This window comes from Lithobates pipiens, unplaced genomic scaffold (assembly GCF_037356315.1).
Source record: "Lithobates pipiens isolate NorthernLeopardFrog02 unplaced genomic scaffold, aLitPip1_a1.2 Scaffold_22, whole genome shotgun sequence".
NCBI classification, from domain to species: Eukaryota; Metazoa; Chordata; class Amphibia; order Anura; family Ranidae; genus Lithobates; species Lithobates pipiens.
In genome coordinates, this window is record NW_027507784.1 from 277604016 (window position 1) to 277622601 (window position 18586).

An 18586-nucleotide genomic window follows, 5' to 3' on the forward strand; every position below is an offset into this window, starting at 1 on the left:
AGCTGAAAAAGGGCAGCGTTAGAGTTGCATAGCAATACTTTATTATGCTGATTACTCTGTTTATCTTTATTACTATTTACTGCAGGGACCTGCTTATGTGTTGCAATCCAAATGTTTGATTCATGTTATTCCTTTTATAAAAACAACAAGTAAAGTCAGTTATATACTTTCAGGCACACACACATATTTAGAGTATAAGTGATTTAATGTGTATTGCTAGATACTAACTGTGCCAAAGTGGGTAGAGCAGATTGCCGGGGGGTTGGCGGAGCTGTGCTCAGGACCCAAACCAAACTTGCGGCCCTCTTAAGTGAGGGTATTGCTATACGTGGGGGCTCGTAAATCCGGGATTTCTGAGACAGCGGTGAACACGTCAGAGGTACCGGCATGGACCCACAGGGAGTCAGAGTGTGGTGTGAAGCGGCTAAGGCCGACCCAAGTCAGTCAGTGGTTATTAGCCTCCCAGGGGAGAAATGGTCGACTGAGACCGTAGAGGAGTTAATGAAGTCAGTGTCCCCAGACCATGAACCATGGGTGATGGAGATAAAATCAGACCCAGACATCTCATATCAGTACGCGCTAGTGGAATACTGGGATGGGATGCCGGAGGCTTGCAATCGCAACTGTGTGTGGACACAAGACAACAGATCCTATAGGTTGACGCACGCAACAAAGGAGGAGCCATCGCCAATGGGATCACCGCAGGCTGCGGCCCGTACCTCACCCGAGAGTCTCAGATCAGCACCGGCCACCCTTAGCGCAGAACTGTGTGCTGTCCTGGGGGAGATTGTGGCCCAGTGCAAGAAGGATCCCACAGATTAACCGATGTCGGGGTACAGAAAACTCCGGATGTTTTCAGGGAGGAAATCTGTACCTTCGGAAGAAGAGGGATTTGAAGAGTGGTTAGATAGCGCAACACAGGCACTAGAGGAATGGGAAGTTCCAGAGCGCAGAAAGAAGCAGAGGATTGTGGAAAGTCTAAAGGGGCCTGCTCTAGAGGCTGTACGCAACCTGAAGATGAGCAGGACAGACTGTAATGTGCAGGAGTACCTAGATGTATTACAGAATGTGTTTGGTGGGACAGAGAAAATCTCTGAGCTTGCTTATCAGTTAGAGCATTGCTACCAGAAGAAAGGTGAAAAACTATCAGACTACATGGGACGTTTAGATAAAATCCTGCATAGGATGATCCTAAAGAAGGGGATCAGCCCAGGAAAAGTAGATGAGGCCCGTGCTCAACAGGTACTGAGGGGAGCTCAACCCATGGATCCTATTGCATGGACACTGCGTGCCCGACTGGATGGGAAGAATCTGGAGTACACTGACCTCATCCGAATGATCAGAGAGGAAGAGGCCCTACTGGAAGAGAAAAGGGAAGAACATCTCACCGAGCCTGTCAAACAACCGGTAGCAATAGTTACACCGGCCATGACTCCCGCTAGAGATAAGGAGGTGGACACTTTGAAGTTACAGATGTCCCAGGTGATGGAGATGTTGACTGCTATGATGGCGAAAGGTCAAGGGGGAGCCGAGAAACCAAGTCCTAGGAGGGAGTTGTTTCCAGATACACCAACACCAAGCCCCACTCGAGACCGAGGAGAGATGCTATGCTACAACTGCGGGGGCAGTGGCCACTTCGCCAGTAGATGTTCCAGTCCCAAGAAGAAGAAGATAGATAACCGCCAGCCGGCGGGAAACTTCAGAGGGCCCCGGTGAGGGAGTCAACCGGGTGCCCATGCCTTTCAGTGAACTCCAAACTGAATAGAAGGAAGAGAGAGAGAGAAAACCAGACCCCTCAGAAGGAATGTCTACAAATAAGAGACAATAACATCCCTCAGCGGGTTTGTACTCCCATTACTGTGGGGAGGGTCAATGCATACCAGGCTCGAAAAAGAGTAAAGTCAAAAACCAACTGGATGAAGACGGGTCCCCAGAAGAGGGTGGCCTCAACCCGGCCCTACCCAGAAGAATTGGTCGGCCCGTCCCCCACTGTATCCATCCAGGTGGAAGGAGTCTACACGAAGGCCCTCCTGGACACTGGAGCTCAAGTGACTTTGTTGTACAGAGATTTCTATGATAGGCACTTGAGCCATTTGCCTATACAGAAGATAGAAGAGCTGGAGATATGGGGCCTGGGAGCTCAGAGTTTCCCCTACGATGGTTACCTGCCCATAAAGCTGACCTTCAATCCCTCTGTGGCGGGGAAAACAGAGGTGTTTGACACCCTGGCAGTTGTGTGTCCTAGACCGCCCGGGGCCAGCAAGATGTCCCTCATCATAGGGACCAATACGGATCTGGTGTGAAGACTTCTGACCCCTCTAGTGGAGACGAGTAACCATCAAGATCCCAATATCCATCCCATGCTGAAGACAGCCTACCAACGGTTGGTCCTAGAGCAGAAGACCCCAGGAGAGGGGATAGGGAAGGTGTGGAGACTTGGGAGAGAGGGAGTGGTGCTGCAGCCCGGAGAGGTAGCCTGCCTCAGGGCCACGGTGAAGCTTACCTGGGAGCAGCCTGGCCCCTTTGTCATGCTGGAATCCGATCCAAGGGAGGACCACTCAGGCCTGGAAGTGATACCGGAAGTGATTTCAATCAAGGCCCTGAAGAAGGCTCGAGGAAGAGTCCCAGTGAGTGTGAGAAACCCTACGGAGAGACCCATAGAGATCCCTGCCAGGATGCTGTTGGGGCAGGTGAGTCCTGCGGCCCCAGTCAGCTGGTCAGAAGTAAAAGGAACGGGTGAAGGAGGAGATGTTTGGGAAAAACTTTCCATGGAGGACCCGGACCTACCTGGAGCCTGGAAGGAGAGAGCCAAGGCCCAGCTGACTAGATGGGAGAGGATTTTCTCAAAGGATGAGTTTGATGTGAGATGTGCCAGGAGTGCCACCCACCGAATCCGCCTCCAAGAAGACAAACCCTTCAGGGAAAGGGTTAGGCGGGTCCCTCTAGCTGACCTGGAGGATCTGAGGGAGCAGCTTGCGGAGTTGAAGAAGACTGGTGTGATTCGGGAGTCTAGAAGTCCCTATGCCTCCCCCATAGTGGTGGTCAGGAAAAAGAATGGGTCGTTGAGGCTTTGTATTGACTACAGGACTCTCAACAGGAGGACCATCCCTGACCAGTATACCACACCGAGAATAGAGGATGCCCTACAGAGTTTGGCTGGTGCCAAGTGGTTCAGTGTAATGGACCTCAAGAGTGGGTACTACCAAATCCCCATGCACCAGGAAGACCGAGAGAAGACAGCTTTCATAACCCCAGTGGGATTCTTTGAATTCAACAGAATGCCTCAGGGCCTGTCTGGAGCCCCTGCTACCTTTCAACGCCTCATGGAGAAGACCGTTGGAGACATGAACCTCATAGAAGTCCTTGTGTACTTGGACGATGTCATTGTCTTCGGGAAGACTTTGGAAGAACATGAGGCCAGGTTGGAGAAGGTGTTGAGAAGACTCAGCGAAGAGGGACTCAAGCTTTCTCCCGAGAAGTGCCGGTTTTACCAATCCTCTGTGAACTATCTGGGACACATAGTGTCTGAAAAGGGAGTGGCTACAGACCCTGAGAAGTTGGAGGCAGTTACCTCTTGGCCAAGACCGACAACAGTCACAGAGCTCAGATCTTTCCTGGGGTTCTGCTCCTATTATAGAAGATTTGTGGATGGGTTTGCCCGGATTGCCAAGCCACTAAACGAATTGCTCAAGACTGAAGGAGAAGAGGATGGCTTGGGACCTAGGAGGGCCGGTGAGTCGGTTCAAGATCAGTGGAACCCAAGGTGTGAAGAGGCTTTCCGAACCTTGAAGAGGAGCCTTACCACGGCCCCAGTCCTGGCCTATGCCGACCCCACCAGACCATATGAGCTACATGTCGATGCCAGTCATGAGGGCCTAGGCGGAGTGCTCTATCAAGAGTATGAAGAGCAGCTGCGACCAGTGGCCTATGTGAGCCGGAGCCTGACTCCCTCGGAGAAGAACTACCCCACTCATAAATTGGAGTTCTTGGCCCTCAAATGGGCTGTAGTAGACAAACTGAAGGACTATCTCTATGGGGCGGAGTTTACCGTAAAGACAGATAATAATCCTCTGACCTACCTCTTCACTACTGCAAAGTTAGATGCAACCGGACACAGATGGTTGGCTGCATTATCCGGATTCAACTTCAGTCTAAAGTACAGACCAGGGGCTGGAAATAGGGATGCAGATGCCCTGTCCCGAAGATCTCATGTCATGGTCGATGACTGGGAAGACTGGACTCAGGTAGCACCGGAAGGAGTGCGAGCACTCTGTCAGGGTGCTGAGTTTCAAGCAAGAGGGGGCTCCAGAGCAGAGGAGATAGGAGTCACCGCAGTGGGAGTCCCCAAACCCTACTGTGGGGTAATTCAACTAGCAGAGGAACTCCTGCCAAAGCTGTCCAGAAAGGAGCTGAGCTATGACCAATTGGAAGACCCCATGGGGAGATTGGTCCTTGAAGCTTTGGAGAACGAGAATCCAGAGGGACTTCGACATCACCCTTCCAAGGAGGCTCGCCTGCTGAGGAAAGAGTTGGATAAGCTACAAGTACATCAGGGAGTGGTCTACCGAAGGGGCCCCTCTGATAACTCAGAAGATAAGTGGCAGTTGTTTCTCCCAGAGAAGCACCGAGAGACGGTACTAATTGCCTTAAATGACCAGCATGGCCATCTAGGGGCGGAGAGAACTTTCCAGCTTGTCAGAAGCCGGTTCTATTGGCCCTGTATGAGGGCAGAAGTGGAGGAATATTGCCGTTTTTGTGCACGATGCATCCAGAGGAAGACTCTACCCCATCAAGCTGCCCCAATGGGCCACCTACAGAGTCAGGGTCCAATGGATCTGGTGTGCATTGACTTTCTCTGCCTCGAACCCGATTTGAGTGGATTGGGAAATGTTCTGGTGGTAACCGATCATTTCACCCTTTATGCCCAGGCTTTCCCCACCAAAGACCAAAAGGCCTCCACTGTGGCCAAGGTGCTCATGGAAAAATACTTTGTCCACTATGGATTACCACAGAGAATCCACTCAGACCAAGGAAGGGACTTTGAGAGTCGTCTGATCCGGAACCTACTGGACTCATTGGGAGTAGAGACCAGACCAGACCACAAGGAGATGCCCAACCTGAGAGGTTTAATCGGACCTTACTAAACATGCTTGGAACTCTAGAGACAGAGAAGAAGCAACACTGGAGCCAACACATATCAGCTTTGGTGCACGCTTACAACTGCACCACAAGTGATGTGACGGGTTACTCCCCCTACCGGCTCATGTTTGGGAGAGAAGCAAGATTGCCGGTGGATCTGGCCTTTGGCATTTCCCTAGACCATGACTCTGCTACCTCCCACAAGGGATATGTGGACCGACTTAGACACAATTTGAAAGTGGCCCATGAACGAGCTCAGGCGGCCTCGGACCAAAGGGGAGCCCGCAACAAGAGGAACTTCGATCTGAATGTTCGAGTGCAAGACCTGCAGCCTGGGGACCGTGTACTGCTACGCAACCTGGGGATCCCTGGGAAGCACAAGCTTGCTGATAGATGGAGATCGGAGCCCTATGTCATTTGCAGAAAGCTACCTGGATTGCCTGTGTATAAGTTAAAACCAGAGGGGAAAGTGGGGCCCTTGAAGACTTGGCACAGGAATCATTTGCTCCCGCTTACTGAAGCAGTCAGAATACCTCCAGTGAGAAATCCACCAGAATCTGTTTCCATTCTGGATACCCCGGGACCTAGCACTCCGTCTCAGACCTCCCGGGTTAGAAATGGACAAGATTCCCAACGAGGTGAAGGTGGAAGAGGAGAGCTTGAGTGGCTGTGGCCTTCATCAACTCCAGGAAATTCTGCCATAGATCTCCCACCTACTGAGGATACACAGGATGGGACACTGAACCCAGAAGCTACAGAGTTCATTCCATCTAGTGGTGTGCCTGAAGGCTGGGAGGACCTCCCTAGCATTTACTCAGAAGAGGAAAGGACCGATGTTCCAGAACCAGTGATGCTGTCAGAGTGTGTTCCTGAAGTAGAGCCTGTGGCACCAGAGCCTGAAGTCCCAAGAGAACAGAGAGCTCGCCGAGTTGTGAGACCCCCCAAGAAGCTAACCTACTCTCAAATGGGGGAGAGCTCTGAGGACTCTGTTGTGACTGCTAGAAGAAGTGCTGAACACTCTAATCCTTCCACTGACCATTTGGTGGAGGGCAACCCCAGCTCACTCTCTGGCACAGTTAGGCAGGCCACTCATGTCAGTGTGACCTGTGGGACAGGGAATCCCACCTCTGAGTTCTGGTGGAAATTCCCTGTACCAACATCATACCCAGCACTTTCAAAATTGGTACAGGATATGTGTTAAAAGTTTATCTTTGGGGACCAAAGAGTTTAAGTGGGGGGAGTGTGTAGCGGGGTCTCTTTAAGGACTATAAAACTACTGTTCCCAGAACCCCGCTGGTTCCCAGGATGTTTTGAGTTATGCCCCAGAGACTTATGGGGGAGGGCATATAAGGAGGGGGAGAGGCCTAGTTCTCTCTCTTTGGACACCCCCCGCTCTCCTAGCAAGAGGAGGTCTGTGCTGAGCTGCTGGAGGGACAAGGCCTGAAGCCTGGGCCTTATGCTATTTTCCAAAGAGCTCTCTGCCAGCCTAGTTGCACCTGAGAGACATTTTCTCTTGCTGCAGTACACCAGAAGGATTGAAGACTCGGAGGTCGGTGGATTCCTGTTCCTAGACGAAAAGGCAGAGAAAACGTACTTGGACTTGTCCGGGTGGTGAGAGCTGTTTAAAGACAGATGCTTTATCTTTATTATTCGTTTGGATTACAAAGTTGTTCTTCAAGTGCACCACCGAAAGATTGCTAGCGAATATTGTTTTACTGGACTTCCATCTAGATCAGTCAGGCCTGACTGCATAGGTAGATAGTGCTGGGTGTTAGTTTACCCATGTGGGGAAGTAGCTGAAAAAGGGCAGCGTTAGAGTTGCATAGCAATACTTTATTATGCTGAATACTCTGTTTATCTTTATTACCGGTTACTGCAGGGACCTGCTTATGTGTTGCAATCCAAATGTTTGATTCATGTTATTCCTTTTATAAAAACAACAAGTAAAGTCAGTTATATACTTTCAAGGATTGTCTATGAGCTTGAGTTATCCACCCACGCACACACACATTTTTAGAGTATAAGTGATTTAATGTGTATTGCTAGATACTAACTGTGCCAAAGTGGGTAGAGCAGATTGCCGGGGGGTTGGCGGAGCTGTGCTCAGGACCCAAACCAAACTTGCGGCCCTCTTAAGTGAGGGTATCGATATATATATATATATATATATATATATATATATATATATATATATATATATATATATATATATATATATATATATATCCTTAGCCCTATGTGCTTTCATATCTGTCTTATCTATATATAATACACTCTTCAAATGTGCTTTAAAATGCACGGTTTTCCCTTTTATGAACAAGAAAAAAAAATGACATTATGGTGTTGGGCTGATATAATAATGCTATGGGGCTGGTATGAAATTATTTCCAGGGCTGGTTTTTATTCCCAGTCCGACCCTGGATCTGGATCATGAAGACTGGATCAATTTCTCAGAAGCTTCTCCATTAAGGTGATGTTGGGGACGTTCAAATAAGCTAAAAAAAGGGAAAAGAGAAGGAACTTATAGTGAAGTCCCATTGGATGTGAAGGTTTGCGCAAAATCTAGGTGTCACTTGCAAAATAGCTGGACTAAACAGACATCAGTGCAGAGATCCAGGTCCGCCGTTAATTGGCGTGCATTCCACGGAGGGCAGAAGTAGTGTCAATGCGTTTCGCCCCTCCTCCAGGGCATCAACAAGTCCTTAATGATGCCCTGGAGGGGCAAAACGCATTGACATTCTTCCAGTTTCGTCAACTATGGATGCTACTTCCGCCCTCCGTGGAATGCACTCTGATAAGCGGTGGACCTGGATCTCTGCAGATGTCTGTTTAGCCCAGATTTCGTAAGTGGCGCCTAGATTGCGCACATTTCCATATCCAACAGGACTTCACCGTTAGTTCCTTCTCTTTCCCATTTTTTTTTTGCTTACTTTGAACGTCCCCAACATAACCTTAATAGAGAGGCTTCTGAGAAACTGATCCAATCTTCATGATTCAGATCATATAGATCACAGTGCTTTTGACTGCAAAGCTGAAGGTCCATTAATTTTGGTGAGTGGGATCACAAGACAGGAGTGTGGCACACGAAACCTGATTTTTTTTTAGCACCTACGCACTTTATTTTGGAGCACCCAGCACTTTGAAAGAGACTGTGTTTGTTTATTTGTCGATTATTGATTGCCAGCACTGCCAGGGTTTTATATTTTTTGAGCACATAATTCATTTGCACTTCTAGTAAGTGTGGGTTTGCACCTATATCCTGCAAGCGCTGTTCATATTTTATCTATTGTCTTCTGAGGTTCTAGCACCTTTGTGACAGCTTGTTGCAGGTCCATCTATCTACTGTATTTATCTCACATATTTTGTACCTTTAGTGCAAGTTTTTTAGTTCACTTTACATGGTACAGCGGGTCCTGTCTGGCAGTAAAGGGGACCTGTTAAATAAAACGTTTACAGCTCTTGTACTACTACTACTACATATGACTAGACAGCGATCCAGCAGACGGCTGACATCATCCCATTGTCCCTCCGTTCACCTCCTTTCAATGTGCCCCTTAACACTGCAACACAGCTCAGCTCTGCTGCACAGGGGATTGCAAGAGGCTGATACCAAGTTAAATTGAGGTAATGTAATGATGTATAATGAATAAAGAGTAGTATTAATTTGTGTGGTAGTAAACCGCATCCAATAAAAAATCAGGCCTGGGCAGTTTAAGTCATAATGTGTTAGTATGCATCACATGACAGGCTTACCTGAAAATGAAGCCCTCCAGGGATGTGCTGTCACTGCTGAAGGAGCTTCCATCTTCACCCAGTCTTCTTTCTGGGTTTGCGAGCTTCAGCTATCTGATTGGCATGCAGGAGTTGCTGTTTACGGCATGGCATGGGTATGCCGTTCCTTCAGAGCGCATGCCCCGGTGACGTCAACCGCTGCATCTAAGGTAAATATCTCCTAAACGGTGCATGTTTAGGAGATATTTACAGTACCAATAGGTAAGCCTTATTATAGGCTTACCTATCAGTAAAAGGTATACATGGGAGTTTACTCCCACTTTAAACCCTTAAACCATTTTAAACCCTTTCATCTTATGGAAAATCTCAAGGCATCCCAGTCTAAAATGTATAAAATGTAAACATTACTTATCATTGGGTATCCTGAGCCTCGGACAATGCAAACAGCCACCTTGATGAAATTTCACATCAGAAGCCCCCATTCACACCAGAGGTTTCCCCATCACATTAGAGGTCAGAGTCGCCCCTTAACATCAGACGCCTCATCATAGCAACCCTCAATCACACAGCCCCCTATTACAGAGAACCCAATCACACAGTCCACCTCTTAATACCAGATCCCTACCATTTGGCTCAAGCAGCACAGCAGGGGACAGGAGGTGTAGAAAGAATGGAGGTGGCAGACCTCCATTTTCTCCTGAATCCTGAGGCTGGCCCTGCATGCTGCCTGCCCTGGATGAGAGTCATGCATTGCCATGGTATGGGAGAAAGGACCCCCATCGCCATTGGTTATTATGGTGCTGGAGTCTGTCCTGCCTGCACCATGTAAACCTATGACAATGATACCAGGGCAGACTGGGTCCCAAGCTCACTGCACCCAAGGGAACCCAAACAGCACCCCAGGGTGTCACGGCACCCCAGTTGAGAAACACTGCTTTAGAGACATGCATTTAGTTTAAAGGATATGTATAAAGGAACATTTTGTTTCGAGAGTTTTTTCCAAAACTCTATCTACAAGTCTAGTGTGAATGGTTCATATGAAAGTATAACACACAATTCATTTGACCATCTATTTTTTTTTACACACAAGTTTCTGAAAAATAATCTCCAGCATTCTACATACATAACTTATTTTTCATTTAGGAGTCCTTTTCTCAAATAAGGAAATATGGAAAATTACCCGAAGGTTCACCCTGACCATTCTACGAGATCTTGGGATGGGAAAAGGATCAATTGAAGGCAGGATTATTGATGAACTGCAGTTCTTAAATGCATACATTCAGTCTCATAATGGTGAGTTACGTACAGAACTCAGTAACAGTTAAAGGGGATGTAAACCCACTCTCATAATTTCTAAATTATTTCCATAGTGCTGATCTATAAGAATATACATGCCTCCTGCATGTATCCTTACCTGTCAAATATCTTCCCTCTAGCTGTTTGGAGCCCTGCAACACTCCAAATTCTGTGGGCAGGTCTGTTGTCCATGGCTCGGTGGTTGGAGTCATGATGTCAGTAGACTCTCCGCCCACCTCTACACTTCCCTTGGCCAGGCATCGATATTTCTTACACTGAACTTCTGCTGGTCTTGTGGATTATGCCCCATGATCACTAACATCCAGCCGAAACCCAGGAAAGCCCAATCATGCTGAGGTGTGGAGCAGCCAATCCTGGGAGAGCTGAAGAAGAAAGGAAGGGGGTATGTGAAGTACACAGAATGCCTCTCACATTCATGCATGAGATAAGGAAATCACCTGTCACTCAAAGCAAGGGGGAAGAACTGACACCTATTTCTCTGTGTGTCTGTTTTTATCTTGCTGAAGAAAGATAAGAGGATTGCTCAGAGCTGGATTAACTCTTCATTGCAAGACTGGGCACAGATGAAATGACATCCTCTGCTGTAACAGATACGAGTCTTAATTAAAAAATAAATAAATTGGGTTTACATCCACTTTAACACATCCCAGTTTAAAGATTGATGTTTAATACCTGGTAATTAGTCTTCAATTGCCTTGTTATTATTAAGTTTAATCAAGTCAACTCCAAGTGACAACATGAATAGTGTTTTCCTATAATGATTTGTCTTCTATTTGCATTTTCAGCTCTCTCAGAATCTTTATTCTGAATCCTATAATTGCCTAAATAATATGTATTCACTTCCAAAATGTTTATACGTTGTAAATGCATGAACAGACAATTCTAATGGTTATATTGTCAACTATGAATGACAATATATTTCGAAGAGTGAATTGGTTGTGTACAACAGCAAAATAAGGTGATAAGCAGTCAGATCTTGATAGAAGTGGCAGCATAAGGAAGTCATCGACCTTGATTTTGTGTAGAGACAGTGAAATGTTCACGGAGGGTGTGGAGGAGGTTCCCACTCTCAGACTGTTAGATGTCAAACAAGGGGGGAGTTTTTGGAGGACCCAAATACTCCAGGGTCAGATCAGGGAGGAGAAGGGGGGGGGGCAGTGCTATGCAGTCCGGAGCGGAGGAACAGAGCCAGACAGGTAGCTGGTGTCCGGGTCTATACATACAGGCAGGCTTAACACACTCCATTCTTGGTGGTTGGGAGGAGGTCTGGTCAATATTTGCTCCATAGGATGCACAGACATTTCCCCACATTTTTTGGGGGAAAAAAGTGTGTTTTATGGAATGAAAAATTAGGGTACAGCCTGGGAGATGGTTCCCAGCAAAAGCTTTCACTCACATGAAGGTAGCAGCATATAATCCATGGTCAAAGGATCTATTCTTCAGTCCTCTACTGTACGATTAAGATAATATTTTTTTCTTATTCACACAGCAATATTGTATTTTTTTGATGTGCTCTTAAGCCAAAAATAAAAAAAAGGAAATTTTAACACAACTTTAGTAAATCAGCCTAATATTGTCTGAAAGGAAACAGTCTTTGCTGTGTTCTCTCCTTAGAAACCCTAAAGTGCTGCTCTATGAATCCTGTGTTATAAGTCGATGCACCCTGTATAAGGTTGGTTGCCAAAAAGGAAAAAGTACCTTCTAAGGAATGTCTCAATTGGGCAAAATTGAGTGATGTAGAGGTCCTGAATAATTTTTGTCTACAAGAGTCCTCAGCAGCCACGAACATCACTTTCACCAACTTTCTTAACAACGCTGTACAAGTAAAATTATTTAAAGTATACTATTGAACAATTAGTATAAGCATTGTTCTTTAACAGTCATTGTTTATTTTGTCCCTTAGGTAAACCTTTTGAAAAACAGGTTTTTTATAGTGCTCCCCCCAATATTACCTTCAGTATGTTATTTGGGAGACGTTTTGACTACGATGACCTAACCTTTAAGAAAATGACAGAAATAATAGATGATATTGTTAAACTCACTGGAAATTCTTCATCCAAGGTATGGAAATCCTAGTTTACAGAATAGGTAACCCTGTTTCTATGCCTGAAATTATTATTACCTCAGTATAGCCCTTCAATTTCTGTCTCCAATTCACCAATCATGCCTCCACTGCTGGAAAATGATAGTGATGATGGGAGGAGTTTTGCAGAGCTAGCACATAATTTCCTATCACTGTGCTACCATCTATGATTCCCACAGGGAACTACAGTTCCCATGATTCCACCTGCCTCCAATTCAGTGTTGCCAACCTACCAAATTGAAATTTACTGACACAACACCCAAAATGTTGGCACAGTCAAGTTTTTATTGACATTTCCTACAGTTTTAAGTGCAAATTTCAATCTTTGGTCTACAAACAAGTACAAACAAGTACATGCAATAAGTGATGCAATTTAAGGTAGATATTAAGCCAAAAAAAAAAATTATTTTATTTTCGATATATTAAGTAAGTAGCTCAGGGACAGCACTCATGAAGGCAAGAAATTAGAATGGACAGGCACACACACATGACATTGACTCTCACAGTGACACTGACAGCAGTGTGCAGCAGCACAGATGATAATGACACCTCACCAGTGGTGGCCCGTAATGCAGGGTGCAGGGACGCTGCCCCCCTAATTCATGCACCCTGCTCCCTAATCTACATGCGGGGCGCCGGACGCATGGATTCTATTGGGGGTTTTTTTTAAGCACGTGATTAGAGCCAGAGACTCTAATAGGCTTCAAAAAAGGGTGGGTTTGGGGTGCTCCCAGTTGTGTGGCAATAGCAAATTAATATTTGCTATTTTCTTCCTGATTCTCCTCCCAGTCGTTTGGCTGAGAGGAGAAGCAATCCTTTTGGCCGCCGAGGAGGAGGGAGGAGACGCAGAGGAAGTCTCCATGAAGCACCAGGAGGAAGAGACACCGCCCAGAGGAAGAGCTGCCCATGACCTAGATGGGGTAAGTGTGGGGCTTGGGACCAACTGGGGGGGTGCCTGTGACCAACCTGACCGACCGGGGGTTTGGCAGTGGGTGAATGGTTTGTCACCCCTCCAAAAATATACCACCAGCTGCCACTACACCTCACCAACACAACACATTCTCTCCTGAGTCACAGTGACAATCTCTCTCCATGCTAGGTGGCTCCTTCAGTCCACTCCAGTCCAAACAGCACCAGCTTGCCTTGCTCCTGCTCCACAGATCCGTACATAGGGCTCCGGTCACTCCATTCGGCTTCCTTGAACCATGACATTACACAACATGCACAGGCACCTCCTCCGTAAGACCAACCCCCTGCTGGTGCTACCCAAACACACTGTAGCAGGCATTCGGATGGTCTCCAACAGCTTCAGACCATAACTGCACCAGCCGAGCGTCACAGCCATATTTTTTTACTCGCAACTATTTCCTGTCACTGGCATTTACTGTCAGGGGAAAAGTGTTTGCATATCACACACTTAGCTGTCAAGCTACTATCATGTCCTCTTGAGTGGGCATGATGAGTGAATAGCTTTGATTGACAGCTTGGCATGTGTTTTGCATAGACTCAGCAGAGTGGGGCATAGGCCAGACATAGGCGGACTGATTGTAAGGTGGGGGTGGCGCCTTAGCATGTCTTCTATGATGATAAACACGCTAGGGCTGTCCAAGGAATAGATGCAATTACTTCAGCAATGTCCCCAATGATGTCATGGTGTCATGCTGTAGGACTATCAAGAACGGTATAGTGCAACAGGGTACATCACAACGAGTTGCAGACATAGGAAGCTGTGTTCTCCCCTGATTAAAGGAAGTGGACCAGTGAACTTTCAGCTGCAAGGGGCACAGGTACATTTCTCAATATCTTTGCATCTAAATGAAAAACAGATATATTTTGCATGTTACAGAGTTTTATTACATACTGAATTTAGGATTTTGAGAATAGTTCTACTAGGCTGTATATTTCTTGTTTTCAAATAAGCTCTCATTTAAAGGGTATGTAAATCCCAACATTGAATTTGCACTGTTTTAGTCTTTTAAATATACAATTGAAAAGGATTATAACTTTTCAATAAGTGCAAAAAAAATAAAAAATACCTGTTAGGCTCGGTTCACACAGGGGCGACTTGTCCAGGAGACTTCGCCGCCTGACAAGTCGCGCTCCGTTCTGTACTATGGAACCGTTCTAATAGGAGCGACTCAAGTCGCTCCGACTTAGAAAAAAGGTTCCTGTACTACTTTGGGGCGACTTCAGGCGACTTGCATTGACTTCTATACAGAAGTCGTTTTGCAAGTCGCCGCTGATCGTGTGCAGGTCGCGCCGCTGCAAGTCGTGCCGCCCCTGTGTGAACCGAACCTTAATCTGGTCAGAGGTCCAATGAAACTGTAAACGCCTGTACATTGTGCCTTGTCCACAGTTCATAGTGCAGCATACAAAACACCATTTTGCTGGTTGGTGTCTGCACTGACCAGCAGTTAAACCATATTGAAGGGGCTAATTTTGCCTAAAACAACAAGGAGATTGAAGTCTTACACCAGTTTGAAGACACTATATAGGACAAGAATAAACCAGAGATTGGTGGGGGATCACCTTGACTGTATGTTTAATTGCTGGTTGGAAGACTAGCAAAGCTCATCAACCACTCAATGTATCTAGTAATTTATATCATACCCCATCTTGCCATACATTGGCTGATTTTACACTTCTGCAGTTAGAGTGTGGCAGTTCTGGCAAGACCCAGCCCTTTTGGGGCTTGCCATAACTCTGACCAGTTTCCTAACATTTGGGCTGCAGGGAAGTATGACTCACTTTTAAAAAAATGTACCATCAAAACTGTCAAAACCCATGAACAATGTCAGATCAATATAAATGTGCTTAGAATTAAATATTTTGTTCTGCTTCTGCATCTAAAGAAGGGTGCCATAGACACAAACCTATTTTTGCTTATACTGTATGGTGTAAACGGTCGTGTAAACATTGCAATTACCAAGTGCATTTTTAATTGAACTGCTGTATTCATTTATCTGCAGTACTACAATGTGTTCCCAATACTAAAACACTTCTTGAAAACTCCTGGCCTTGTTTTAAAGAGAATTGATGAACTTAATGAAATTTTGCGTGTGCTTTACAAACAAGCACAAGAGTCTAAAAATGAAGATTCCTTCAGGACTTACGGTGAAGCATTCCTACAAAAACAAGAAAGGGTAAGCATCATAAATTACAAATCCAAAATGGTTTGTTTCTCTTAAAATGAAACATGAGCTGTGGAAACTGTGTACAAAAAAAAAAAAAAAAACAAAGAAGGCAAAGGTCTAGTGATCAGTATTGCCTGAAGCCTCTCTGCATCTCTGAAGCTGTTGCTCTTCTAATGCCTGCTGGCCTAAAGATTGATGAGGGACTTTAATTCGCAAGAAGCATAAGAAGAGGTGCAAAAAGCTGAGATTCACAGAATATATGAAGCAGAAGCATGAAGTAGCTTGTTCACAGGTCCTCAGGTACAGTTTCCTCTCCAGCAAGAACAGTGCGTGGCATAGTGGTGACATCACTAAATCTTACCAAATTTCATCAACAGTCACAGACAGCTACAGTATGCCACTCACACAGCAGATATACAGATATGGGGCTATAGAATGTGAAGTGTTCTACTGTTTTCAGAAGGAAATATAGGTAAAAGATTTTTAAGGGCACTGCCAGTATTGGGTAGAGCTCTCTTTTGGTGGTATTCAATCACCACTGAGTTTGTTTTTATTTGCTAAACAAATGAAAAAAGACAGATCCTTTTGCTGTTTTGGTGTTACAAGGGAAAAGTCTGCGCTATCAACTTAGTCTTGGTTTAAACCAATATCAATGGGTGTAACCATTAAACGGAAAAGTGAAACCCTACATCTTCCTCCCTAAGTGAAAAAACAAACAGATGCTGCAATTAAAAAACCTGAATACAAGATTTAGCTATAAATAAAAGAAAACTTCAGTTGCGCAACCTGAATGGGTTAATCAAACAGGTGCTTACATGAGTCTCTGGAATACAAATTTCCATACCCAAACTACTATACCCTTCACTCTCACCAAAAAATAAAAAATAAATCAATAATTAATTAATCAGTGATAAAAAAAACACATTCAGTGATAATAGCAAAAGTATCCCTGTTATACCACTCATAAAATGTGTAAAAATAAAAAAACATGAAAATGGTAAATCTATATATCACACAGGCCAGCAACAAAAATAATTAAATCAGTGAATGCAAACTTCAGTGTCCACTGTGTTTTGCCAAACACTCTCTCTCAGTAGAACTACAATGAACCATTACTAGTGATAAATGATAAATAATAAATAATTACTTATTCAAAAAAAGTCCACATTAATCAACTGGTATAAAAAAAGGGTCCGTATAATGCACAGATCAAATGGATATTGAACTTCAAACAAAGTTGTTTCTCCAGAAATGTAGCAAAAACTGACACATTAGCAACAGTCTATCTTTCAGCCCTCTCTTCATGCAGTGGTAGCGCACATCTCTCTGCGGGTAATAGCTTTACAGGAAAGGAGAAATATAACTGATTGGCCACTTACCAGATCCCAGATTCAGACGAGCATGTCTCAGACCAAAGCCTCCACACAGAGAGATGTTCACCTCCAACTCCTCAGCCTGAATTCTCCGCTCTCTCGGTATGCAGCAATCACCTCCACTCCGTGTTTCAGCTGTGGACCACACACAGGGCTTCACCTCCACCACTGGCTATGCGCACGCCACCTCTTCGTCTGTCCGGCATGCAGGGCAGAAAAAACTAATAGTGTAGTATTGTTGTTTTTTAAAAAAAAACATTTATTTAAAGAGTGCCACCCATATGGCTGCAAACCAAACAGTGCATACCAATAACGGCAAACCAATGTATACTGCACGCAAAAAATCTTTATAAAACGGTAAAAAAGAAAAAACGGAATTTGGCAAAAAAGCGGTGTATCAATATAAATATTACAGCTGCCACTGCTAGCTGTACCATATGCCTGGTCCTTGGCTCCACCCGACGTGTTTCTCTGTATAAGGCTTCCACTTTCCCAGTCTGCATGTTCAAGAAAAGCAGTCTAAGATTAGTGGCCATGGATTTTTTAAAAAACCTGCTTGGTCAGAATGAATGATTGACAGAATAACCTAATTTGCCCGAAGCGCTAATACTTTAGCTAGGATTTTGACATCACTTTGTAGTAAAGAAATTGTCTTGTAGGAACCAGGTTTTTACTGCATCCTTGCCTGGTTTAAAGTGTTTGTAACCCATAAATAAAAAAATAAAAAAACAATGGATCCTGTTCCTTTAAAGCATGTTCTACAGCACAGTGCTTGTGCTGTGTAATTTGGACCCCTGTATCACTTGAAATACCTGGCGGATCCTGCCTGGCGCTGCCCTCCCCCTTGTAAACTGACCACGGTTTATCATGGCTGCTGAGCCCTGACACCATGGTTAGTTTACGTGCCTCCGTCACCTGCTGTCTCTCCTCTGTACTCTCTCCCCCTCCCTCCCTGCTCCCAGCTAGTGACAGTGCCCACCCCTCCCCTCCTGCTGCTAAAATGATGTACATACAAACTCCTCTGTTAGAAAATGTTCTCTGCTTCAGTGTATGTTCTAAAATATGCTGATTTGTACTTTATTTCATAGCGCTGCTCGGTACTCATGTGACTGGCTGCTGCTCTGCTCCACTCCTTCCCTCCTGACTGACTCTCAGTCCCTCCTGCAGCTGTAAGATCGGAAGAGGGAGCAGTGAGCAGTTACATGAGTGCCGAGAGCCGCTATGAGATAAAGTACAAATCACCATATTTTTTACAAAGAACATACACTGGAGCATAGAACTTTTTTTTATTGTTTTTAAAGAAGAGAAGGTACATATAAAGAGCCTCTGGGCATACCCCGGCTCATACAAAACACAACAAAGAAAACATAACAAACTAAATAGAACTTAAACATCCCAAAAACGTTATGCTTAAATAAAGAGAATGGAAGGTGCTCAATCATGCTTAGTATGAGTGTTGAGGAAGAAAACCCCTGTCCACAACACCATCAACTTTTACTCATCTCCACTGTGCCAATGCCCTTAGGTGTATAGGGAACTCAATTAATTTGGTATGCAGTGTAGCAACTTTACCATACCTACGAAACATGTGTACCTGACTTCCACCTGATAGAACATTTTCCAACAGAGGAGATTGTATGTACATTATGCAGTGGCTTTACAACCACGTTAAGTAGCAAAACCACATTAGCCTGGGACATAGAGGCTGGAAGGTGACCTGCAGCAACTGAGGCATTAAAAGACTTCCAACAATCATGGCAATATTGTTTCTCCATATCTAGTATATACCTCTATAGGGATGCCATCAT

General features: G+C 45.1%; 1 protein-coding gene across 1 annotated transcript in view; it reads left to right on the plus strand.

Moving 5' to 3' along the window:
- Window positions 1–18586, plus strand: part of LOC143924671 (cytochrome P450 2W1-like) — a 74142-nt gene that overhangs the window by 18466 nt on the left and 37090 nt on the right. The window contains exons 3-5 of the mRNA XM_077449075.1: window positions 10015–10164; window positions 12092–12249; window positions 15241–15414. Of these exons, the coding sequence (XP_077305201.1) occupies window positions 10015–10164; window positions 12092–12249; window positions 15241–15414 (482 nt within the window). The remainder of the gene's footprint in view (window positions 1–10014; window positions 10165–12091; window positions 12250–15240; window positions 15415–18586) is intronic.